At 43.0% G+C, this 25,919-nt stretch overlaps 1 protein-coding gene and 1 long non-coding RNA gene across 6 annotated transcripts in view; one reads left to right on the top strand and one right to left on the bottom strand.

The window, feature by feature from the left end:
• Positions 1–13,093: 13,093 nt before the first annotated feature.
• LMX1A (LIM homeobox transcription factor 1 alpha) overlaps positions 13,094–25,919 on the bottom strand; it is a 130,917-nt gene continuing 118,091 nt past the window's right edge. For all 5 annotated transcript variants that reach the window (XM_063795724.1, XM_063795726.1, XM_054655243.2 and 2 more), the window contains 5 exons: positions 24,904–25,076; positions 21,958–22,035; positions 19,323–19,392; positions 17,091–17,261; positions 13,094–15,265 (listed from right to left, as the gene is read on the bottom strand). In XM_063795724.1, coding sequence (XP_063651794.1) covers positions 15,105–15,265; positions 17,091–17,261; positions 19,323–19,392; positions 21,958–22,035; positions 24,904–25,076 — 653 coding nt within the window. In that variant the 3' untranslated portion in view covers positions 13,094–15,104. The remainder of the gene's footprint in view (positions 15,266–17,090; positions 17,262–19,322; positions 19,393–21,957; positions 22,036–24,903; positions 25,077–25,919) is intronic.
• LOC107969132 (uncharacterized) lies at positions 18,784–24,349 on the top strand. The gene is made up of 4 exons (XR_001710745.3): positions 18,784–19,092; positions 21,792–22,226; positions 22,495–22,596; positions 24,103–24,349. It is a non-coding gene; the product is annotated as an uncharacterized LOC107969132 (long non-coding RNA).

The following is a 25,919-nucleotide window of genomic DNA, read 5'->3' as shown; positions in this document are numbered from 1 at the left end:
TCCAAAAGATCAATGAATAACGTTACAAAAATCAAGCATGGATTAAGAGACCAAAGTGCAAAAGTGACCAGTGGATTTTAAAAAATAGAATTTAGTTTTTTAGGACAGTTTTAGATTTAGAGAAAAATGTGTAAAGATAATACCAAGAGTTCCCACATAACCAACACCCAGTTTCCTTTACTATTAACATATTTTATTAGTATGATACATTTGTTACTATTAATGAACCAATATTGACATATTTTTATTACCTGAAGCTTATATTTTATTCAGGCTTCCTTAGTTTTCACCTAATTTCCTCTTTCTGTTCCAGGATCTCTTCCAGGATACAATGTTACTTCTAGTCATCACATCTCTTTAGGTTCCTGTCAGTCTCACAATTTCTCAGACTTTCCTTGTTTTGATGACCTTGACAGTTTTGAGGGGTACCGGTCAGGTATTTTGCAGAATGTCCCTTAATTTAGATTTTTCAGATTTTTTTCTTATGATTAGACTGGGGTTATGATATTGGGGATGAAGACCATATAGGTAAAGTGTCATTTTCATCACATCATATCAAAGCTACATACTGTCTACAACTGCTGATGTTGGTCTCAATCACCTGGCTGAAGTAGTGTTTGTTAGATTTCTCCACTGTGAAGTTAATTTTTCCTCCCTTTTTGCAGTGTATTCTTTGGAAGGAAGTCACTTTTACAGCTCACATTTAAAGAGTGGGAAGTTAAGCTCCACCTACTTGAAGGCGCAGTATGCATATAAATTATTTGGAATTCACACAGAAGATTTACCTCATTTCTCCTATTTATTAATATAATCATTCATTTATATCAGTGTGGATTTATGGATATTTTATATTTTAGGCTCTAACTCAATACTACCTTTTTAATCGTATTGCTTAAGTTGTTTGAGCTTTGGCCATTGGCAGCTCTTTCAGTTGATTCTTGTGTCCCTGCCTTTGACATACCCACATCGTTGTGAGTTGTGGGGGTGGCGTTTGAGCACCTCCTTACTTTCAGGCACAACAAGATGCTCCAGGCTTGTCTTGTATATTTCAGGCTCCATTCCCACAAGAATCAGCCATTTCTCCCAGGAGCCCAAGTTTCTTTTACATTACAGAATGATATTAGAAACCAAGATCTAGGAAAGGGGTACTGATGTACTTTAATGTAACAGAGAACGTCGTTTCAGATTCAAATAAATTTAAGAAACTACACCTTTTCAGTCTGGGGTGTAATATGAGCGAAGAATATCCGCATGACCTTTAAAAAAGGCTACTAAAATACTACTCCCTACATATACATATTGTTGCATGTGTATGAAACCAGATTTAACATACCACAGCAGACTGACCGCTGCAGACTGAGAATCTGGCTGTCCTCTATTGAGAGAGACATTAAGAAGATGTACAAGCATCGAAAACAAATGGAAGAATAAATTATTTTTTGTTTTAGACAATACAGTTATTTCTTTTAAAATATGGGATTTATGCCAACCTATAATGAGTTTTTTATTGTTACTTTAAATTAATAAATAAACGTTTTAAAATGTTGTTTGTTTAAATTTCTAAAATGGCAAATCCCAATAGATGCAATGTATATAAAAATTTCTTTGTGGTCATCAATAATTTTTTTTAAAAGTAGGTGGATCTGAGACAAAAATGTTTGAGAGCCACCGGCCTAGCCACACCAGACTCATTGTTGTCTCTCTACACCCTCTCGCCTTTCTGGAACCCTTGTCTATCTATACCATGCCGATGCTTAAGTCTATAATGCTCTTCCTTTCCTTGTCCCCAGGCCAACTTCCTCTTACCTCCCAAGACACAGCTCAAACGTCTTCTGTGAAGCATGCCCTGACTCCCCAAATTTAAGTTTACCCTCCCCTGTAATCCCATACCTCTTTCTACAATTTCTATTCTGAATACATGTCTTGCAGTGCTTGTAATTATCTGTTCATGTATCTGTATCTCTTTCTCTCTTAAACAAGAGTAAGGACTTGTCTGATTCATCATTTTACCCTGGTGCAGGGTGAAATGCCAGGCATATATTTGTTGCTCAGAGTACATGTGTTGAAGGAGTAAATAGACAGCTGATCCAGGGACACTCATCTTTTCCAGAGACTGACCAGGCCACTAGGCTGGCCTTACATCTGAGTGAATGTTTCTGTTTCTCCTTCTTTACAGGAACAAAAGTCAGGCATTTGCCTCTTTTGACATTTAGTTTCATTCAGTAAATATTTTTCAAATGTCTACTACATGTCAGGCACTGTGCTAGGCACTGGGGGAAAGATGATCATGTGGATGTTATGGTCCAGCAGGAAATAACTAGTCACCTTTATGTTTGCCCCTAACCTGCCTTTCGTGGTTAAGAACATCCAGAGTCAGTTGATATAGAGCAGTCAGTTGCATCTAAATTTAGCCCTAATCCTGGGACATAAATAGGACAATGCAAATGCAATTATCCAGTGAATTCAGAGAGTGTAGACAGCTACTGTAGGTAATGGAATGTAGGAAATATTTTATGCAGGCTAGTGGTCAGATTTACCAGTATGCAACAACTCTTTGCCATGATTCTTCTTGAATAATGATGCACAAACTTGACCAAGTCCTTGTTCTCTCATTCTTTTAGCATTTTCTTGCTGGCAGGTATGAGAGTAAAAGGAGAGAAAGAAGAAAATAGAGAGATGATGCAAGAAAGAGAATTCAATTTATGGCACACTTGGCCAGTTAAAGGGAGTTAAATGCTAATAATTTTTAGTTGCAATTGAGCTATTTGTTCAGATATTTCAAGCTAAAACTACAACAACTTCCTTTTGGCCACTGACCCAGCGTTTGAAATTCGGTGTCCCAGGCTGGGTGAAGTGGCTCGTGCCTGTAATCCCGGCACTTTGGGAGACCGAGGCTGGTGCATCACCTGAGGTCAGGGGTTCAAGACAAGCCTGACCAACATGGTGAAACCCTGTCTCTACTAAAAATACAAAAATTAGCTGGGCATGGTAGCACATGCCTGTAATCCCAGCTACTTGGGAGGCTGAAGCAGGAGAATTGCTTGAACGCAGGAGGCAGAGGTTACAGTGAGCCGAAATTGTGCCATTGCACTCCAGCTTGGCCAACAAGAGTGATACTCCGCATCTAAAAAAAAAAAAAGAAAGAAAGAAAAAAGAAATTCTGTGTCCCATATTGTCTAAATGTGTACCGTCTAATATAGTAGCCACTACCTAAATCTGGCTAGTAGGATATGTTGAAACACAGTTTAAGGGATATATTGGGTTTAATAATATATATTATTAAAATTAATATCTATTTCTTTTTTATCTTTTTCACATGGCTATGGGAAAATTCTAAATTACATAGGTGGCTGACATCATATTCCTGTTGGATATTGTGGATCCAGCCTCAACTCACCATCTTACATTCAGGTTAACAGAGTTCTGCTTCCAGTCATCCCTCTTCCCTATTCTCCTTTTCGCTTGGTCAAAAACTCCGCCATTTAACTCCAAGCCACAGGTCCTCTGCCTGCTTTTGCAAAGCAAGGTAATTAATGTAAGATCACTCAGAGCAAGCTCTTTCCCTCTCCTGATAACATCACATGGAACTCCTCACCTAAAAGGCAATCTCCAAGCAAATCTCAGGCTGGTTATCAGGCAACATCTGAGGACAAAGGAGGGGTTGTTGATGGACTGTTCCAATTCTTCCAGGAAGGTCAATCCCAATCCGTCTGTTCTCTCCTCACCCTCCCGCACCTGAACAGACTTTCATTCTCCCTGCAAACCTCTTCACAAAGAAGACCCCTCATCTCTGAGTCTCCCCAGCATCCTGCTTTTCCAGAGTCTCATTAGCTCTGGAATAATGGCAGGCATGGAGCGGCCTCCTTAGAGAACTCGCTCTGAGGAGCTCCCCTCACCAGGCTGAATCCCAGGCACATGCCTGACATCCCATAGGGCTGGTTCACACCCACTTCCATGTTGTGTTTGTATTTGTCAAAGGAGGACAGGATGTGGCAGGATGTACTCAGTATTCCCTCATTATTTTCCTGTTATACAAGGGAAAGACACAGATAGTTAACATTTATTATTTACTATGAAGAAAATGAGGCTTAGAAAAATTGAGTAACTTGTCCAAATTTACATTAGGTTTAAGGAACAGAACCAGGATTGGAACACAAAGTGCTGGCTCCACATTTTATTTAGCTAATAGCTAGAGTAGCAACTACCGGGTAGAAGAAAAGGGACTTTTTGAGTTGTGTTTGCTTTTTTGCCATGGTCTTTTTTAAATTTTTTTATTGATATATAATATTTGCCCATTTTTATGGGTTTTGTGTGGTATTTTGTAACATGCATAGAATGTGTGTGTGTAGGGGAATGAAGAGAGGTTGGTTAATAGGTACAAACATACCCAGTTAGTTAGAAGGAGTAAGTTCCAATGTACAATGACAGAGTAAGGTGACTACAGTTAACAACAATGTACTGTGTATTTCAGAATAGCTAGAAGTGTTTGGCACTGCCATGTTCCCAGTTACTCAGGCTCCAAATGTCATTAGCTCTCCCCCTCTCTTCTTCCCTTGTCTGATCAGTGATCAAGTCCTGTGACTTTTGCCACTGAATGATTCCTGAAAGGAGTACCCTTTTATCCCCATTCCCATTCCCATTGCTCTCTACCATGGCATTGCTTTGCATCCAGAGTGACTATAATATTTGCCACCACATTCCAGGCAGCTACTGATTTTGCACTTCTATTCATCATACCAGTCTGGCTAGCAGGCATCTTTATCCACATTCACCGATAAGGAAACAACAATTGGAGAGGGAAAGAATGTGTGGCATTGAGTGGCAGGATTATACCTTAAGTATGCACTCTTCCCATGCTGGTTTCCCATCTCAATATCATGAGAAAAGAAATAACCGAAGCCATTTCTAAGTTGTGTTGGTTTATCCATTGGCCAAGGTCTGATGAAAGGTGAAAGTTTAACCCAAAAAATGTAATCCAAACAGGCATAGTGGCAAAGGGGGCTTAGGAGTGACTTCGTGGGTTTGAACCCTAGTTGTTGCAAATATCTGACTGCTGGAGGTTGTAGTATCCAGTTGGCTGACATGTTGGAGTCTAGACTTGTTGGGATTTATACTTAAGTCTCTGTTATACTACTGACTGTATTTTGTTTTATATTTATTTGTCTTATATAGATTGTTAGTCTTATATATTTTGTTAAATAAATATGCTATAATTAATAATATGCCTTATCTCCTTACTAAGCTTTAAGTTTTCTAAGGATAGAAGCTGTGTCTTTGTCTTTATCACATCTCATAGCAGTGCCTACTTCTGGCAGATGCTCAATAAAGATTTGTCGAATTGAATAATTTCTGATGCCCAGTGGGTGAAGTCCAATCTGTTAAGGAGGCATCTGACATCCTTCCCAATCAAGACAGCCCTAATTTCATAGCCTCACGCCTGTCATTTCTCAACTCCTCTTCCCCACGCCTCCAGTGTTCCAGCCATAATGGCTGTCTTCCCCATAAACAGTGTGTTTTGCTCATGCTCTAATTATTTCCTCTTTTTGGATTGTCCTTCTCCACCTTGCATTCCTGGCATTCTCATCTTTCCAGGCCCAGGTGAAATATCACCTCCACCATGATGTTATTCCTAACTCCCTTCCCCTCTGTGCCTCTTTGGAATTCTGTATACACTTTCATTAAAAGCCCAGTTCTAACAATCCATTTACAAATATTTTCTCCCCAGCTAGAATGATACTATGTAAGATAATTTTCAGAACCTAGGGTGACAGGCAAATATATAGCCTCTAAAATATTATTTTATCATAGGAGAATTAAACAGAGACAAAGAGTGAGGACCAGGATATAGAAAAAATGTTTTGATCAGAAATATAATGAAGAAAAGCTTTTCCAGTTAAAAAAGGGATTCCTGACTTGATTAGAGGAAAAAGGAGAAAGGACGAGAACCTACTCAGGCTTCCTGCTAAGGCTGTCAGAAGACTCAAAAGAAATGACTTCACAGCATGCCCAGGTTTGCAGCAGGACCACAGCAGTTATGTAGAAAGACATCGATGGCATTGACTGTGGTGAAAGGTACCTCAAGGTGACGGCAGAGAGCCAGTAACTGATGAGTTCCTTTCTCTAACTCCTCCACCACTTTGGCTTTACCCAAGACCAAAACTATAAGTGGCCATGAGGTTGGAGAGGGAAACTCAACCTTGATGAAACTAGACACTAGGTTGCCATATAGAAAATAATTATTTTTTACAAAGTTGTTTCCAAACTAAAATTTATACTCATAGTGACTGGCACAGAGATAGTTCTTTAAAAGTTTGTCTTGAATATTGAGTGGATGAATGAATGAATACAGATTGGCCATACAAGTACAGAACTTTTTATGGTGTGCCTAATGAGTATTCAGTTGTTGGAATTTTAGAAAACAATACGTAACATAAATGCCTTTGCTTCCCAGATTGCAACTAACTGGTAAATACTCAAAGAAATTGGCCAAATTCAAATTTTTTAAAAATCAGCTTTATTGGTATATCTAAGGGATGAAACTTAAATCTGTAGCCACAGTCAGGATCCCTAATGCAATCTCTTTGAATGGAACTCTCCCTCAAACTGTGTTTCTGCCTCAGTAACCTTCCACATGGATGAAACAAGAACACCCATATGCTGAGTCCAGGTCACAGAAAGACACCAATTACCCACAGGCCCCACAGGACTGAGCCAGGCATGCTTAGCTTCTTCTCCCCAATCACCCATCAGATACTTCATAGTCTTCCCATAAGGAGAAGCCAGTTAAGGGTGAGGAGAAAGTCAGGAGTGTTTCTCTAGCTGAAATCACACAGAGTCATGAGCTCAGAAGAGTAAAGCCGCCTCTCTAAAGTCAATACACAGCTGGTTATTGGCATGATGTATGAACAAATTCAATCCACTTGGCTTCCCAAATGCCTTAATCCTCTCCTGATAACGATCAAATTGGTCCTCTCCTCAGGCGTGTCTGTCCATTCAAGGTGGAATGGTGTAGGTCGGGTGCTATGGTGTCTCTAAGTTCTTGTTCCTACTTCAGAATAGGAGCAAACTTACTTAGAGTAATACTTCAGTCTCCTCATTTCTGCTTTCTCCCCCAAATTATATCAGATGGTTGGAAGAAGCATTCTTCTTATTATAGGAGATGAAAAGAACATTTTGAGTCTCCTTAACTCCCATCTCTCCTGGATCCCAGCACACAAATACAACCATTCTCAGACTTTGTTCAAATTATAACATAGAGCCGAAATTAAGGGAAAATAACTGGCCAGCCAAGGGATTGTGACTTCTAGCCAAACCACCTTGTAAATATGTGTTTGTGTACATACATATGTGTATGCAAGCATATGTGTGCATACAAACACATATATACATGTGTGTATATGAATATTGTGATTTTTAAAGTTGCACTGGTGGCTAGAACTGGGGTCTGTAGGAAACAATGCATAGAATTGCCTGTTCATTCTCCTTTAGGAGGCTGAGTAATTTAATGAAATTCCTCATGGGACGTAGATGCCCAAATAGGGAGACAGAGAAGTTTGTTGAGATGGAGTGGGCAAGAAAACAAACCACCTTGATCTTCCTTTCTTTAAGGGATGAGAGGAACCAGCTGTAGGGTCTGTGCTTTTTAGATCATCTATGTATTCTAAAGTCATGAGACAATCATTCCATCCTCTATCTGCCTTGCCTCAGTTAATTCCCATTACCCAAGAATATATTGTCTGGACTTTTCAATATTTAACTTAGTAGCATAAGGAAACAAAATGGGCTTAGAGTTCTTCCAAATTGGGTTTGTCTTTGGGTATTAGTTAAGATTAGGTTTGGCTATGAGTCAAAGAAACACAAATAACTGTAACTTAAAAAAAGAAATAAGTTTATCTCTCATATACAGCTGTTTCTTAATATCTGTAGGAGACTGGTTCCAGGACTCTCTGAGGTTACCAAAATCCATGTATGCTCAGTTCCCTTATATAAAATATTATAGTATTTGCATATAACCTATGTATATCCTCTTGTATACTTTAAATCGTCTCTAAATTACTTATAATACCTAACACAATGTAAATGCTATACAGATAATTATTACAGTGTATTGTTTAAGGACAAGAAAAAAAGTCTGTACATGCTCAGTAGAGATGCAATTTTTTTCTAAATATTTTCAATCTGTGATTGTTTTAATCCATGAATGTGGAACCCATGAATATGAAAGGCAGACTGTATATATAAATCAAAATGTAGATAGTACAGGACTGGAATGGCAGCTTGGCTCCCAGAAGTTCTCAGGAATCCAGGCTTCGTTCTACACTGTTTCACCATGTGTGGCCTCCATTCTCGAGACCAACTCATGGCCTAATATAGTTGCTCCAGCTCCAGCCACCACATCTGCACCCCATCCAGGAAGACAGAAGTGACACAGAAAGGAAAAGAAGAACACTTGCCAGCTGTTTTTAAAGGAAGGTACCTAAAAGATGCCATATGACACTTTTGCTTCTGCCAGCTAAAAATAGAGGGTCTTATTTTAGGGGAGAATAGATATGAGGAATGACTAGCAGCCTCAGCTGCACCTTGAAACACAGTTATCTGTATCAGGAAATTACTGGCAACATGCTCCTATCACCAACACCTTCATCATCTGCTTCACTCACTGACTCAAATTCCACCATTAGTCAACCCACCACTCCAACCAGAATGGTCTCTGTATACTCACTTATAAAGATGCCTTGCAACTTTTCCTCCATACTTTTACCTACACTGGTCCTATTGCTTGGAATGCCCTCCCTCCCTCTCTCTACCTATCTAATTTCTACCCATCTTTGAAGGCTCATCTCAAGCCTTACCTTCTTGGAAAAGCCTCCTCTTCCCTTCCTTTGTCCCAATAAGAGCTCTCTTTCTGAACTCCCATAGCTCACATTATCTACACTAGTCATCTGACTCTTGGCATACATAGACATATATGTTTAGCTCACATGCATGTCTTTCACCTTCAACTAGATTGTAAACTCCTTGGAGGCAGGAAAACTATCATGACTTCTTTGCACCTTTCCGAGTACCTAGGCATACATATGCTTCTAAAACTTCTATATACCTGGCCACTTGTAAGTCAGGGTTGGGGGAATTAGCATAAGACCATGAGCCAAGAGAAATGAATCAGAAACTCAGCTCTGACCCTAACTAGGACTGTAACCCTGGGCAAGGAACTTAACTTCTCTGAGCTTCAGATTTCTCATGTATAAAATACAAAAAGACCTGCCTAACCTAGTCCAAAGGGCTATGTTAAGGAATACACACACATACACACATACACACATACACACACACACACACACACCCTTGGCATAAGGCAAACACCACATAAACCGTATGTCTGTAGTTTCTGTCCGAGTTTTTGTTTTGTTTTGTTTTTTTACTGTAAGCAATAGAAGCCAACAGCTCTTGCTAACTTGAGCAAAAATAGTCTTTATTGTAATAGCAGAGCAGATTGCTCACAGAATCAAAGTGTGTCTGGGGTCCAGACCAGTCTTGGAAAGAGATGGGGTGCAGGGCAGCTCTGGGGTCCAGGCAGCAAGAACTGTTTGACCAGCTTGTCAGGTGCATTGCCAGAAATGAACTAGCTCCAAGTTTCCAATGTTATGCCATTCCATGAGATTCACGTTCTGGGAGAGATTGGTTGGGCAAGCTTTGGGTATATGCTCCCACTCCTTGGTTACAGCAGACCAGATAACCTTGATTCATGGTCCCACAAGGACTACCTATGCACAATAGAGGAAGGTCAAGTCCCCAAAGGAAATCAGAGTGATGTTATCAGAAGTAGGGTGAATGGATGCTGGGTGGTCAAAAAGCAGTAAATATCCACTATAGGGCTTAATAACCATGTGTTGATTGAGTGACAGTGGCCCATTCCTTTAATTCTGAAGACATTTTGCACTATAAGATAGTACAAGTGATTTCTTTAGACCTTATCAGTGAACACCTTGGAGAGCATCAGTTTATCAGATTCTTTCTACCAATGGCAATTAGAACAAGATCTTACAGAAAAGGGAAACAGAATGACTCCCTGATGGAGGGAGAGCACTAGGAGAGAGAAATAAAATCTCAGCTCTGTCATCATGTGCTCAGAGAAATCTTTTCTGACCTTCCTGACTAGGTCAAGCCTCCCTCCATTCTACTTTCTTATAGTTCTGTGTCTTCTCCTTTGTGTCTAATACAGTGCAAGTTAAATTTGAGTTTTCAATTAATGACCATTTCTCCTATAAGTTGTAAACTCTGAGGGCAGGGCCAATGTCTTTCTGCTCACTTCTGAGTTTCTGTTACATATTCCAGAGCCTGGCATATTCTAAATACTTAGTAAATACTTATTGGATGGATGACATGAGTGGATAAATGAATGAATAGGTTCCAACAGGGCCAGAAAAACTGGTCAACTGCACAAGTATCTGGAGTAGGTCCTTCCAACCACAAATCAGGGGCAGGCACCATCTGTCCCTTCCCAGGCACACGGAGTGGCAGGAAAGAAGTTTAAAGTAGTGCAGATTAGCCAATGCACCATCCACTAGGGGCTGGGCCATGGTAGACTATTTCCCAGAACCCTCCCCTGAAGGGTAGAAGGCCCATAAGGTGGTGGCAGCAGTCATCCACAGCTGCTGGGAGAGGAAATAAGTTATTTGCACTCTGATCTGGGGCATCCCTTACTTGCTGTGGGCATCTACCCAAGCAGGAGCATTGCTTATGCGGATGCTATGCTCCCCACATGGCTAATCTGCATGTGTCTCCTGGGACAAAATAATAAGCCCTTCCATTTGTACGGCACTTGAAAGTCTACAGAGCTCTGTCGTAATTTTTTTTTTTTTGTACACAACAACCAACTTGTAAGACAGGCAAGTGTCATTGGCTTCATTTTAGAGATGAAAAAATGAAGGCTCAGCATCTTGTTAAGGTTATACATCTAGGGAACTTCAAAGCCAGGTAATCTCCTCATCATCCATGTGTAGAAGGAATATACTTTTAGCATAAAAAATCTCAAGACCTTCTTTTGAGCCCTAAAGATACCTCTTACCTTGTCACTGAACATAATGTTGAAACATGCCAAATAAAGGGATTCAGGGAAACAGGGTGTCAAGTTATGATTCAGTTTTAATTCTTGAGGGTACAGTTTTATTCTAGTTAAATCATATTATTAATAGGTTTCATCCTAGTTTGATTTAGAGGGAGAAAGAAAAAGAGAGAGTGAAAGAGATAGATAGACAAACTTTGATTTCATTTGCAATTCAGTTAAAATTTATTTTGTCTTTGAGTTTGGAACTGACAAATTAACTCCATTTTCTTCCCATTTTTTATTCATTTTAGGTCAACTCGTTTTCTTCAGAGACAGCCTAGGCACAGGCCCTTTGAGGCATGAAGGCTCAACCTGTGGATCCAGGCTCTCCACTCTGAGCCTAGCCCTAAGGCCTTCCCCCTCATGCAGGTCATAAAAAGCAGGTGACAATAGGTGGCTGGAGGAATTTCCTATGACCTGACTCCTCCTTGGGGGTCAGAGATCTGAATGTGTCATCATAATTGGAATTTTATCTGCATGCTTTAAAACAAAACAGCAACCACTCCCCCACAATTCTGGCTCAGGCTCTGTAAGACACACGCTGAGATTTGAGGAGGTGATGGTGAGAAGTGATGCCTTCTGAGCTCAGGTGAACCAGGATGTGTTCTTCTTTTTCCTCAGATAGGGTCTGAGACTCCCAGCAGCCTTTCATCAATGACCAAACTCCAAGAGCAGGTCTGGCCTGCGGTGCAGCAGCTAACACTCATCTGGCCCTTACCATACTCCCAGTGCAGGGCTAAGTGCTTCACACATATTATCTCACCTGTGCTCACAAACCCCCTGAGGTAGCCACAAGTACCATCCCTGAGGAATCAACTCAGCAGAGTGAAGGAAACTGCCCAAGACCACACAGCTAGTAAGTTCAGGAGCTGGGATTGCAATCTAGACTCATCCACTTCCAGTGGGAAGGGGAAAAGAAGAATGGAGACAACCAATCCCCAGTGAAAGCCTGGAAGCCAGGAGCAGAGCCTTCATTGTGCATGGAAGAGAGGTGTGCTTCTAACCCAAACTCCTTCCCAGGTCTTTTATGTGAGTAAAAATATAAATTTCTGTTGTGTTTGAGCTGTTATAATATTTGGGGGTTTATTTGTTGCAGCAGGTAGCATTAGTCCAGGTAGTCCACATAGGCACCTAACCCAGCCTTGTAGGCTTGAGAAGGCCAAGTATGCTGATTCTGAAGACTAGGTAGTTGCCAACTAGGCAAATAAGAGAGGTAAAGGGGTTGTGCCTAGGCTCTCCCAGGAAGCTGGAGTTAGGAACTAAGGCCAGCCCAGTGGAGGCCAGTCTGAGATAAGGCCTCCTCAGTGGGCTCCTCCTGTCAGCCCAGCCTTATAATACATATCTCTCTCCTTCCAGGCCCTCAGCAAGAGGAAGAGCCAGCTTCTAACATATGGTGAGTGAGCCAGAGGTAGGGGTTGCAGGCCTTGAACAATTGCAAGTGGGGGAGAAAACAGACAAAAAACAATACCACCCTGTGAGTATGTCTCCTGGTCTTATCTCCATACTGTTTCCTGACTTCTTTTCTCCATAGTCCTAATTGCCCACCATACATCACAATTAAAATTGTTGAGAACTTTGGGAGACTCTGTCAGGGAGCCACTGTCTGCTGCCTGGCTCTCCCATCCTGGCTAGGCATCTGCCTTCAGTCCTGCATGAGAAATCCTTCTCCTGCCCCATCACTCTGTTCTGATTTCCAAGCAAATGTTCCCTCATCACATATCACAAACTGCTCTGCCCTGAGGGAACTTGACGGTGGTGATGGAAAGCTCCCACTGCCTCCTTCTGTGGGGTTTTTTTTGTAAAGACTGGAGTCTTTGTCCATCTTGGCAAGAAGTTGAAGACCCTTTTCTCCTTATGTTTTGCTGTAGTCATCCTTTCCATTCATTCAAAGCTTTGCCATAAGCTCATCCCCATGGCTTTGTAGACAAAACTCCCACATCCCCCTGGTTCCCCACCAACCATCCCACCCCTGAATAAACAACAGCTCATTTGTAAGAGATTTTAATTTCATCTTGGTATGCCATTAAGGAGTGGAATAAGGATCTCTATTCATTTTCACTCACATAGTATCTCCTACATTCTCCAACTGGTCTTTACCACAGAAACCTGTGGGGCCATACAGCATCTGCATAATTTTCACTCATCAGACTGGTTTGGGTTTCTTGGTGGTTTGCATAAATTATAAACAAGAGCACAAAAATCACACAACATAGACTCTACCATAAGGGGACATGTTCCCTCTGGCCTTGCCAGAGTGATAGGGACGTGTCTCTGTGTTCAAGTCTCCAATGATGTCCCCAGAAATGAGGCCAAACCTATCCTGGCCCCTCCTGGATGGGTCCACAGTGACCCTCTGTCTTCCCCACCAACTCATTCTGGGTTCCCAGGAGACTTCCTAGCACAGAACAATCCCATCCTAGCACCGCAACTGGAGACCAGGGTGTGGAACTGTCCCCATGTACAATGGCTGCTGGGTCTTCTGTGCCGAGGATCAGAGGAGTGAGTTGGAGGAAGAGCCAAGGGTTTCCACTGGAACCTTCTGCCTCTATGAGCGCCATGAGGTTCTTTAGAAACAGACCCTCTAAAACAAGGGGCCCCAAACTTTTTCTGTAAGGGCCAGACAATACAGATAGCAAATATTTCAGGCTTTCCAGGCCACAGACAGCCTGTTATATATTCTTCTTCTCCTTTTTTTAAATGACCTCAAAAAAAAAGTAAAAACCATTCTTCGCTGGCAAGCCATAGAAAGCAGGCCCGCAAGCAGGAGTTTGCCCAACCCTGCTCCAGAACACCACCAGGCCCTCCTCTATCCCCTCAGCCTTCACCTCCTCCCCACTCTGGGACTCTGGGATCCCTCTGAACTGCTCTGAGCTTGTGTCTCCTTCAGCACAGGCTTTGCAGAGGGACTTCAGCAGGCAGAACTGCCCTCTGGAGTTCAGGAGCCCTCCTGCTCTGCAACCCTATGTACCCTCCTTTGCCAAGTGAGTGGCCTGGTTCTATGTTAAACAAATATCAGATATTAGTCTCAGCCCTGCTCATGTGTCCTGGGAATGAATTAAGCCTTGGTGTTTCCCAGTGAGGTAGGTACATACTATTAGCCTCATCCACATTTGCAGATGCTGAAGCTCAAGAGCTGAACCAATCATCCTAGCACTGCCCAACAACCACTTGTCAGAATTTAAAAGAAAGCCCAGGAGTCTGGGCTTTACATTTTCTCAGAACATGATCAGGGATTATTCTGTCCCACCCCTGCCCAGTGATTCAACCCCAAAGAGAGCAAGAATGCAAGAGAGAACACCATCAGCTACACAGAATTTCTTTCCAGATCTGAAAGACACTCTGAAAACAGAATGAACCCAAGCACTCAAAGCTATGGGGCTAGGTGGAGCAGCCCTCTCTGCCCTGCTGACAAGTCTTGTCAAACTAAAAATAAAGTTTATAAAAGTAAATTATCTCATTTTATAACTTAAGTGCATCAAGCATTTCCTTAAATATAGTTCACACTGAAAATAAAGTTACTTTTGCTGTACAGTTGGTGTCTGTTATAATTAGGAATAAACTTTGAGGGTAAAATACGAAAGGTTACACACTCACACACACACATCTATCTATCTGTCCTTCTGTCTATTGGTGTGTAGATGGATAGACATATGCACCTCTTGACAAGAGCTTCCCCGACATGGTGGGAAGTTGTTAGGAGTCCCTAAGTATCTAGTTTGCATGAGAATGTCTATATTAAAAGTCTCTGTCCTTAATGATAAACACGTCTTCATATCTAATGCTAAGACTCTTATTAGAAACATTAAACTATGCAATCCATAATGTATTCAGTCTTTGGAAATGCTGAGCTACACCATATCATTATACAACAGCATCCCCAACAAAACTCCCTCCCCAACCCACCTCTTCCCTGGCCTCCCTGTCCTAAAGCCAGTGACCCCTCAAAGAATATGGTTGTTCCATATGGGAGCCTAGTCACAGAACTCTAGGGGAAGACTCAAGACGTGAAGTAAGAATTCTGCATGGAGTACAGATGGTCAATGGGGTTTCCCACTCTGGACTGCAGAGGCCCAGCTTCTGAGGTTGCTAGGAAACAGTCACCCAGGTTACTGAGGGAGGTGTCGTCGCTATCCAGGTCATGGAAAAGGGGCTCGGCACCTGAAATGGAGATGAAACACTGGCATGAGGGTCTTGAAGAAGTGACTCATTTCAGTGCTAGGATATTCAGCTGAATTCAACAAGTGTTGCCTGAGCACAGGCTCCAGATGAAACTTTCTACAAAAAGTCTATATTCTCTTTAGGGGGCTCAAGTCCAAAGTGCAACAAGTGAAAACAATCTAAACCAGGATATGACAAAGTGCTAAATTGAGTGCAGCATAAGCAAATGTCACAGTGTCTAGACAGGGAGTGTGGGGAGTAGGCAGGATATGTCACCAGAGGCTGGAGAGACAGGGCAGAGCTCCTATAGGACTTGGGCCTGAAAAATGATGCTTGAAGGAGGGACGGTAAAACCAACAAACAAAAAAACAAAACAAAAAGAAAGCTCTTTGAGTGAAGCTAATGAAAACTCCTGTGATAACATTTGTTCTTTCAAACACCAAGGGTCTACTATCAGCTGTTACCCCAAATTTGTAATGCAAAGAAAAGGAAGGTTAGGTGCCTACCTTCAACTAATTTACACCTTTGATAGGGAAGCCAGTAGGGCACACATTGGAACAGCTGAGAAATCACTGCAACCAGGATCTGGAGGCAAAGAATGTTCTGCCTCTGCTTCAAGTAAATAGGAGAGGTGAAAACTGGAGTTTATACAACTTGTCATGGGGCTTTAAATATTCATTTTATGAAAGGACTCATCACAGGGATACTTCATGTAACACAATCCCTGAGACTCTGAAAAGAATTTGCAAAAAAATGTATTTGCCCTGTTTTCCCATAGCTGTGGAGTAAAGAATGGTACAGATGTGACCTGTGCCTTCTAAGGAAGCCAAGAGGGTGGCTATCACTGAACATCCAATGAGTGGGGTCAGCCAGTGAAGGGCTTGTCAAGGGCCAAATCTTAATAAATGTTTGCTGAATGTGTGATATGGGAAAGTAGGCGTGATTTTAACAACAGAATTTTTTTTCATGAAGGCAAAAAAAAAAAAGTTGTTTGGCAAAATCTGTGATCTGTGGCGTGAATCTCTGATACTAATGTTTTGAAGACTTGCTGCATAAGATTATTTTTTAACTATCAGTGTAATCTATCAGATTACACAGTACAGACCAATGCATTACATACACCACTAACCTTCTCTGTATAAAATGTAATGCCCTATACTTGGCTGAGGTTGAACTTGAGCCTTCACTCCAAAGCTCACCCAGCCCCCTACTCTGGGTCCTCAGGCCCCCGGTTGTTGTCCATTAGCTTAAGCACGAAGCTGGGTAAGTGGGAGAGGCTCAGCTACCCATATATGCAGCATTTAAATCAATGCTTCTTTGGGTGGGGTGGGTATAAGGGAGATACTTTCACTTTACAAGTCAGTTTATGTTTCACTAGTTAAATTAGAGCACCTATTAGTATCCATAGTAGGATAGTCCAGTTAGAAAATTTGTCTTCTGTGCTTTTTATTTCTTTTCTTACTTTAGGTAAATGTTTGCTTAATTAAGGCCTTCTGTAGCACTGATACTGCTGATATCTGGCATGAAGCGCAAGACTTGCAATTCAATGACAACAAACAGGTCTACAAGGACAGCACAACTTCCCATTTAAAACCAACAAACAAGAAGCTTTGAAAACAAGATAAATGGAAGTGTCACTAATGAATATGCATGAAGGTCTTTCTCCTGTAGTCATTGGTTAGGCGATTCTGGCAGTATTTTGTAGGGCACATTATTCTGCTTTGGAACTTCGGTGAGCATCTGGGAACTGCCTAGATGTGTTTAGGAGGGAATGAGAAACCCACACAAGTTATGAGAGGGCCCGAGGGGCTTAAGTCCCTCTTACCATAAGGGTGCATGTGGTCTCCAGGCATCTGGGGTGGGGTGAGACCCTGTCGGAAGGGATCTGAGCTGTAGACACTCTGCTCGATGGCCAGGAGCTGCTGTGGGGTGGGCAGAGCCGTGTAGGGGTTCATGATTCCTTCCATCCCAGCACTCCCACCACCGTTTGTCTGAGCTGTGGAACAAAGAAGAAGCCAGGTCATTCTCAATGTGCAGCCTGGCATGTGATTTCCCTGGGTCCTGATTCCCTCATTTATAAAATAAAATGGGATGAGGTGACATCAGTGGTCCCAGCCTTTGTCCTACCAGAGGCCATCAGGAATCACCTTGGAGGATAGGAACAGGGTAGGGGCTGGGATGTTGAACTTTGAGAACATCCTTGAAATATATTATTTCAACAAAGGTTTTGATGCTAGCCACATGTTTGGCAGTCACTAGAATAGATGTATCTAAAGATCTTTCTACGATAACCCAGTATGAGCCCATCAGTCAAGTGGGAGTTGTGACCAGTTGACCTCATTGGGCTGATGGGAAGATTCCATAGGACTGTGTATGCTTTGGAATTATATCTTGCTATGCTTGTAGATAGAATTTTATAAGAAAAGCAGGATTCACTTCCTGCCTCCACATCTTGCTGAGGTTCTCTGAACCTGGGAAGAACAGAGACTATTTCCCACCAGGCTCTGCTTTCTTAAGTCTACCTTTGGAGCGCCTTTAGAATTATTTAAACTAAGTCCCAAGCCATATGAGTTTGTGTTCTCATGTGCTTTGATGCATTCTTCTCCCTCTGAATTGCACAGGGGTCCTGTGAGGTAGGACTAGCAGGCATTAGGGCCCTACCCTAGGGATGCACACAGCCTGAGGAATAAGGAAAAGTTGGTCCCACATAAAGAGCCTTAGGGATGGAGCTGAGGGCAGAATTCAGATCTAACCAGCTTCCTGCTCCACCCTTCCCCACACCTATGCCCTGTTTTATTTCTTCTCTCCCTAACATCTACCTTGTTGTTAACATACTGTTTAGTCTAGAAGGTAAGAAACTAAGGGAACTCTTGGCTGCAAGAGTCAAATTCTGGATTAAGCCTAGACCCAGTGTCAAGCACAAGGCAGGGTCCATGTGAGGATAAGAGGCTCTGTTGAGGGGCCAGAGAACTAGGATCACATTCCACAGACTTCAAAGTGTGGTCCACAGATTTCAAAGTGTGGTCCACAGATTTCAAAGTGTGGTCCACAGACTAGCAGCAATGGCACCACCAAAAAGCTTGTTAAAAAGGCAGAATCTTGGGGCCCACCCAGACCTTCCTTATGAATTGGAATCTGCACCTTACCAAAATCGCAGGTGACTTACGTGCATATTAAAATGTAAGAAGCCCTGTTTTAAGGTACAGACCATTCAAGGAATTCTGGATAGCTGAGTTGGGTGGCGAGGGGCATAGCGTTTAAGAATGACATTGTTCTAATATAGTAACTCTTCTTTTTTTTTTTCCTTTAACTTCCATGAAGTCTCCCACAGTCTGTCCCTCTTCACCCTCCTCCCTAATCCTCATATCACCCTGACTTTTTCAAAAGCACATCTGGGTAGAGATGAGAAGGCCCATGGCCTGTGGAACACAGTTAGAGTTCTAGTCCCAGCCCCCTGCCCTTACCGATCTAGGGCCACATTCAATCTTGCAGAGCCTTTGTTTGCTCATCTGTGACATAGGGATAATAACAACTTCTCCACTCGCCTCCAGGAATGGGTGTTGTAAAAGTCAAGTCAGCATGTATGAGAACACCAATCTATAAGAGTGTTCAACAAAGGAGGGCATTGTTATTTTACTATCATTATTTTTACTACTTTATATTATTTTGGAAAGAGCCAAGTCACCGAGGTGTCTTCTATTAAATCAATTAGCCTGGAAGGAGAACTAAGCAAGATGAGAAACTGAACGTATCTGTGACTCTGCAAGTAGTCTGACACACTCTCCCTGATACTGTGGTGGGATCCAGGCCCGGACGCTGTGGATAAGGTCAGTGCCATCCCCAATCAGCAGTTCTAAGCCTGCAGCTCGGGAGCCCTCAACCTTCTCACAAGTTCCTCGTGGCTCAGTCTTCCCTTGAAGGCTTTATTTCTCCAGTGGGTGTGGTCTAGGCTTCCCTGAGTCCAGATATGTCATCCAAAGAGCTGGGTAGTGGGAGGCCTCTGGTAGGAACAGCCTGGATTCCAGCCAGAACTGCCTGGGAGGAGGCACCAGCTTACCAGAGCTCAGCCTCTGGGTGTTCTGCTGATCTTGCTGCTGCTGCTGCTGTCGCCTGGCCAGCTTCTTCATCTGATAAGGAGAGGACCATAGGATTAGAAGTCAGGTGGCCTGCAGTATGTTCACAAAGTAAGGGGGGGCCTGGAAGTGACACCTTCCCCGGGAGAGGGCTTGTTGGCAAAGCTCTGGCTCTTACTTAGTAAAGGAGCAACAGTGGCCAGCCCCGTATGCGAGAAGCATTGCAGCTGAGAGCTCTTCTACTCTGCAGCAGTATAAAGACAGCTGGCTGGGAAGCAGGGGTGCAGCTTGTCTTAGCAGGAATAGGGATTTTTTCCTCAGTAAATACAACTTGCTGCTTGTGGTGTGACCATTTTACATTAGGTAATAAGTGTGTGACTGTGAAATCTGCAGCCCAGCCTAGACGTATGGAACAAGAGGTTGTGATTTGGGGTAAGCCAAGAGGCTGTTCCTTTCCCCCTCCCTGTCTGCTGGCCCTCAAGATTGAGATGAGCCTACCCAGAGATTCATGCCTCTTCCAAAGCACCCTGCTAACACGCAAGCTTCCCTGAAGGAATAGTTTTTTATTTTTTATTTTTGAGACGGAGTCTCGCTCTGTCACCCAGGCTGGAGTGCTGGAGTGCAGTGGCGCGATCTCGGCTCACTGCAAGCTCCGCCTCTCGGGTTCACGCCATTCTCCTGCCTCAGCCTCCCGAGTAGGTGGGACTACAGGCGCCCGCCACTACGCCTGGCTAATTTTTTTGTATTTTTACTAGAGACGGGGTTTCACCATGTTAGCCAGGATGGTCTCAATCTCCTGACCTCGTGATCCACCCGCCTCGGCCTCCCAGAGGGCTGGGATTACAAGCGGGAGCCACCGCGCCCGGCCCCCTGAAGGAATATTTTAACTCAATATTTCTCAAACTGTGTTCCATAGAGCATTAGGGTTCCACGAGATGATGACATATACTTTGAGTGTGTGTATGTGTCTGTGTGTAGGAAACACTAGATTTTTGTAAAAATTTTCTTTATTGCAAGATTTTTCAGAGCTTTAAATGTGTCCCTGTGCTTTATGAATCCATAGGCTATAGGGCCTCTGCAACTTATTGCACTATGGAGTCTTTCTTTGGTACACATCAACAGCCCTGTTCTGAGGATGTCAGTTAGGGAAATGCTACCTTAACCAATCATGATCAAATAGTGAGATAACCTGTGATACTGTAAAGCATATATTTGGTCGTCGACCCTGTTTTTTGGCATACGGTTCCTAAAATTTTTGGACTCTCCAGAGTGATGCCTATGTGAATGTTAATGACTGACTGACAGCTGTCAGCCCCTAGGTAGCTTCAGGGTGGAGAATGATAATCAGAAAGACCCAGGTATGATTAGATGGTTGGAACATTCAGCCCCACCCCCAAACCTCTGTGGAAAAGGGATGGGCTGAAAATTAAGTTGACCATCAATGCCCAGTGATTTAATTAATCATGCCTACATTATGAAACCTTCATAAAATCCCAAAAGGATGGGGATAGAGAACTTCCAGACAGCTGAATACATGGAATTTCCTGGAGGCTGGGGTGCACAGGGAGGGCATGGAAGCTTCACACCCTTCCCCCATTTCTCGCCATATGCATCACATTATTCACATCCATTGTAATATCCTTTGTAATAAAGCAGTAAATATAAGTAAGTATTTCCCTGAATTCTGTGAGATGCTCTGCAAATTAATCAAACCCAAGGGGTGGGGTCACTGGAATCCCAATTTATAGCCAGTTGATCCGAAGCACAGGTAAAACCACCTGGAGCTTGCAATTGGCATTTGAAGAGGAGGGCAGTCTTGTGGGGCTGAACCCTCAACCTTGAAATCTGACACTATTTCCAGGTAGAGAGTGTCAGAATTAGAGGACACCCAGTTGGTATCCACTGCACAATTGATTGCTTGCTTGGTGTATGGAGAATATCTCCACATATTTTGTCACAGAAGCATTCTGCGCTGATTGTTGTAGTGTAAGAGCAGAGGAAACATAGAGTTTGTTTTTTCCTCATATCATCCACTAAAGATCAGGGCTCTTGAGAAACAGTCCACAGGGCACATGTATTTTTAGAGGCAGGTAGATGAATGAGCAAAAGGTCTAAAACTAAAACCATGATGAGGGAATATAGAGCTTCATTGGATCCAGAGGACAGTATGATGGCTTGGGCCTATATTAGTGAGGGCTGGGCCCTGGGAGAAGTAAGAAAAGGCACTCATTCTACCCTGTCATAAAATTGTCTTGGACCAGTTATATGCATGCTACTTTTAAAATAACTTTGGTATTTGCATTAAATAAATATGAATTAAAGAACATGCTTTTACCAAAAGACACAGAAAGACATTTATTCATACAGATGGCTGGCCAAATCCACAGTCATGGCCGCTAGGAAAATACAAGCAATTTCACTAAAATGAATGCCTTCTCTCTCCCCTTCTGCAGGGCTGCTGTGGCCAAAATAATTATTGATAACAGAATTTTTGAATCAAGAGAACTACTCTATCCAATGAGCTAAGGCGAGAAAACCTGGCAGCAAGTACAATGTCCTACTGTGATTATTTCAGGAAACCAGCAACACGGGGACAGATAAAAGTAAGAAGCAGGTTACCTTCGCTCTCTGGTTTTGGAACCACACCTGGACGACACGGACACTCAGCCCTGTCTCTGCAGCCAGAGTCTCTCTCACCTTGGAAAAATTGAACGAGAAATGTAGACACACTGGCATCTCAGAGTAGGAGGTAGAACATCTCCTATATAATACATGAGGAGGCCAAAAGACTGTATCTGCTTTAGGAGCTGAATAGTTTTTAATGTTGAGCATACACACAAACACGAGAACATTGCTTCCCTTCAGGTAGAAAGAAAGTCCTTCACCAGGTAAAGAAACAAAATAATAATTATTAATTTACATGTGCATTCCCAAGAGGTGTTTCTGGATTTCTCTTGCTCTGGAAATTAGGCCTTCAAGTGGTTTAGACTTTAGTCTATTGTTGTGCTTTAGCTATAAGCCATGCATATGCATTGACCTACTTAAGGAGATCTGAGAGTGAAAATCACTTTGGAAAAACAAATGGCTCTCTCTTGGTCTCCTCTCTTGCCTAAATTCATTGACCTTAATTTTTGGTTTTGTCCCTCATATCTCTAGGTAACTTTGGGTGTTTCATGAATATCCATAGTGACTGCTACCCCAAGTGAGCCCTGCCCAAAGAGAATAAGATGAGAGCCATCTGGAACCCGGCAGAGCCAGGTAGGCAACTCTGAGGCCAGCACGTGTGCCAGGGCTGTGGTGGAGACAGGACAACTGGGATCCAGATAATAAAGAGATGCATTTAAACATCTGCCTACCATACAGGCACACAGTGAGGGTCTGGCAAGGTGTTGAGAAGAGAAGGGGCAAGAAGCACAGATTTTCAGAGGGGGGCCTGAGAGACACTGACCTCTCTTGATTAGATCCTGGGGAGGAGATGGGATTGAAAGTGCGCCTTGAATAAACGTGTGAGTAGAGCAAATGGAAGCCTTGAGAAATACTTCCCCTTTATCATGCCACTTGGGGAAAGGCTTAGAAGTGGAATGATTAGAACAGGTTTTTATAGCACATCCTTCTGCTAAGCCAACTAAAATAGGAGTGTACTCAGGGGCCCACCTCCACCTGCTGAAACCCTATCCATTCCTCAGAGGCCCAGCTCAAAAGCCACCTGTTCCACAAAGCCTTGCCTGATTGCCCAGACCAAAGTGACCTTTCCCTTCCCTTGCTTCCTGGCTTCCCCTCTGTTATGGTCCTCAGAGCCCCCTCTCTGGTGTTACAGTAATGTGTACACGCATCCCCTTCTTGCTGGTTACCTGGAAGCTGCCCGGGGACAAGCACCCAGCACAAAGCCCTACATGGGCTGGGAGTTTAGTATACATGGAAGAAGTAAATAAGTGAGGAAGATTGTAATTTGTCCTAGTGCAAGCCCAATTTGGGGGCATTTCACTTTCTACTGATACCTCTCTTGGAGCATAAGGAGCTGCAAGGGCAGAAAAAGTGAGTCTGCAGCTGAATCTTTCCAAATATCAGAAGTTGTGATAGGCTGGACTATTGCTCAACAAATATCTATCCTTCCCTCCCCTGCTCCGTGGTGGGTGTGTGCTTCACCACTGCACCTATGCTGGGCTAAGCCCATGCCTTGCTTTGGCCTGTGGGATGTGATGTGTGTGATATCCAGCAAGAGATTTTCGATGGGCTTCCCACTTTGACTTGGCCTCTTGCTTCCTGCCAACCTCATGAGAACAACATGCCCAGGAGGGGGCTGCTCCTTCAGCCTGGACCTTCGAATGATAGACAGGTGGAGCAGGCTGGAACCTGCACCCAGCTGGGCCACAGCCAATGCACAGCCCAAGAAAAGAAAATACATGTTTGTTGGGAACCATGGTGACTTTTTGTTTGTTTGTTTGTTTTATCACAGACAAAGCTGACTAATGCAAAAAAGGATGCAGGAAAAATAATGCTAACATTTTTTCAAAATGTATTTCTTTTATGAATTTCAGTAAAGAATACCCTATTTTCTTTCTTTTTATCATGTAAAAGATAGTACTCAGTATATGACAGGCAGTCGATAAACAATAAGTACTCAATAAACGGGCGCTGCTATTTATGGCAGACTGCTAATTGTCCCCAATATCTATTCTTTCTTCCTCCTATGAGTAACTGAATCACTAAGTTTAGCAAGTTCTTGGTCACCCAGACAGACTCATTTCCCAACTTTCCCTGCAGGAAGTGTGGCCACAGGACTACATTTTGGCCAACACATATGAGGAGAAATGATTTGAGCAACCCCTGGATACATCCTTAAAAAGCAGGGCGCTTGCCCTCCATTTCCTCTTTCTCTACCTGGTGACTGGAAACATGGTGACAACTGGAGCAGTCGCTTGGACACAGGAGATGGATAACAGAGCCACCCACCAGCCTTGCCTTGCTCACCTCTGGACTGTGAAGGAAGAGAATAAACTCCTGTCTCATTAAACCACTGTATTTTTTTTTTTACATGAATGTCCATAGCAGTCCTATTTGAAACAGTCCCAAACTAGAAACAACCCCAAACACCCATCAACAGGTGCATGGACAAACCAATCATGGCACACCTATACAGTGGAATGCTGAAATAGGAATGAATGAATCCCCAAACCACCACACCAAGTGGAAAAAGCCAGACTCAAAAAAGAGTACTGCAAGCCACTGTGTTTTTATACTCTTTGCTTTACAGCATCTGGGTCTACACCACAATGGGCACCTATCATTATTACTGTTCCCATTGTGCTCTATGAAATGAAAGGTGTGACAGGGGCCATTTGGAGTTGGTGTGCATGCATGAAAGCTTCAGGAGAGTCTATCACACCCTGGCCACAGCTTAGTGATCTCTGGAGTCTCCAACGGGCTTGAGCCACCTGTGCAGGCTCTGTCTGAACAGCCTTCCTCACCACTGTGACCCCCAATGCCCACTGAGATCCCAGAGGGGTCTGAGTGCACACAGAGAAGTGGGGCCCAGCTCCTTTTCCTCCCTGCTCCCTCCTATACCTTCCTGCAGGGCTTGGAGGATACTTCAAATGAGGCCTTGAATGCTCGCCTCTGTTGAGTTGTCAAGATGGTTCTCGGACGTTTGGGGCGCTTATGGTCCTTGCCTTCCTCAGCAGTTCCTTTCCCTGCCCCATGGGCTGACTTGCAGAGACTTTCTTCATCATCACTTTTACCTGAAAGAAGCAAAAGACAATGTTGTGAGTCCCTGAAAGCCAGTTCCTGGAGCTGTATGTTATTCCATAGCAAGGCCTCCAGGTCCACATTTCCAGGATGGCTTTATGTATGAGAGCAATAATCTATGTGGTATTGCTTTGAAAGCTTCCAGGAAGAGGCTAAGAAAAATACTTCTAAAACCCAGAGACAGGCAGCAGAAAGTCCACCATTACACTTCAGGCTTTATCACAGCATCATATCCTGGCTCCGCATTTACTAGTTGCGTGGCCTTGGGCAATGATATGGTTTGGTTCTGAGTCCCCAGAATTGTAATCTCCACGTGTTGATGGAGGGACATGGTGGGAGGTGACTGGATCATGGGGGCGGTTTCCCCCATGCTGATCTTGTGATAGTGAGTGAGTTCTCACATGATCTGATGGTTTAAAAGTGTGTGGCTTCTTTCACACTCTTTCTCTCCTGCTTTGCCATGTAAGACCTGCTTTCTTCCCCTTCACTTTCTGCCATGATTGAAAGCTCCCTGAGGCTTCCCCAGCCATGCAGAACTGCAAGTCAATTAAGCTTTTTCTCCTTATAAATTACCCAGTCTCCGGTATGTCTTTATGGCAGTGTGAAAATGTACTAATACAGGCAAGTTACTTAACTCTCTACAACTAAATGTACTCTTCTGCAAAATAGTGATATGTGAGAGGATCTACTTCATTGGGGTTGCTGTGAGGATTAAATGAGTTTATACCAGTACGGCACTGAGTGCCCTAAATGCCAATGAGCCTTGACTGTTGATGATTAATATTATTTCTTAGATGTCATTTTTCAAGACTAGACCTAGACACTATGTCTGAAAC

This window comes from Pan troglodytes, chromosome 1 (assembly GCF_028858775.2).
Source record: "Pan troglodytes isolate AG18354 chromosome 1, NHGRI_mPanTro3-v2.0_pri, whole genome shotgun sequence".
NCBI lineage: Eukaryota > Metazoa > Chordata > Mammalia > Primates > Hominidae > Pan > Pan troglodytes.
The sequence above is the reverse complement of the archived record's forward strand: the minus strand, read 5'-3'. Positions and strand labels throughout refer to the sequence as shown.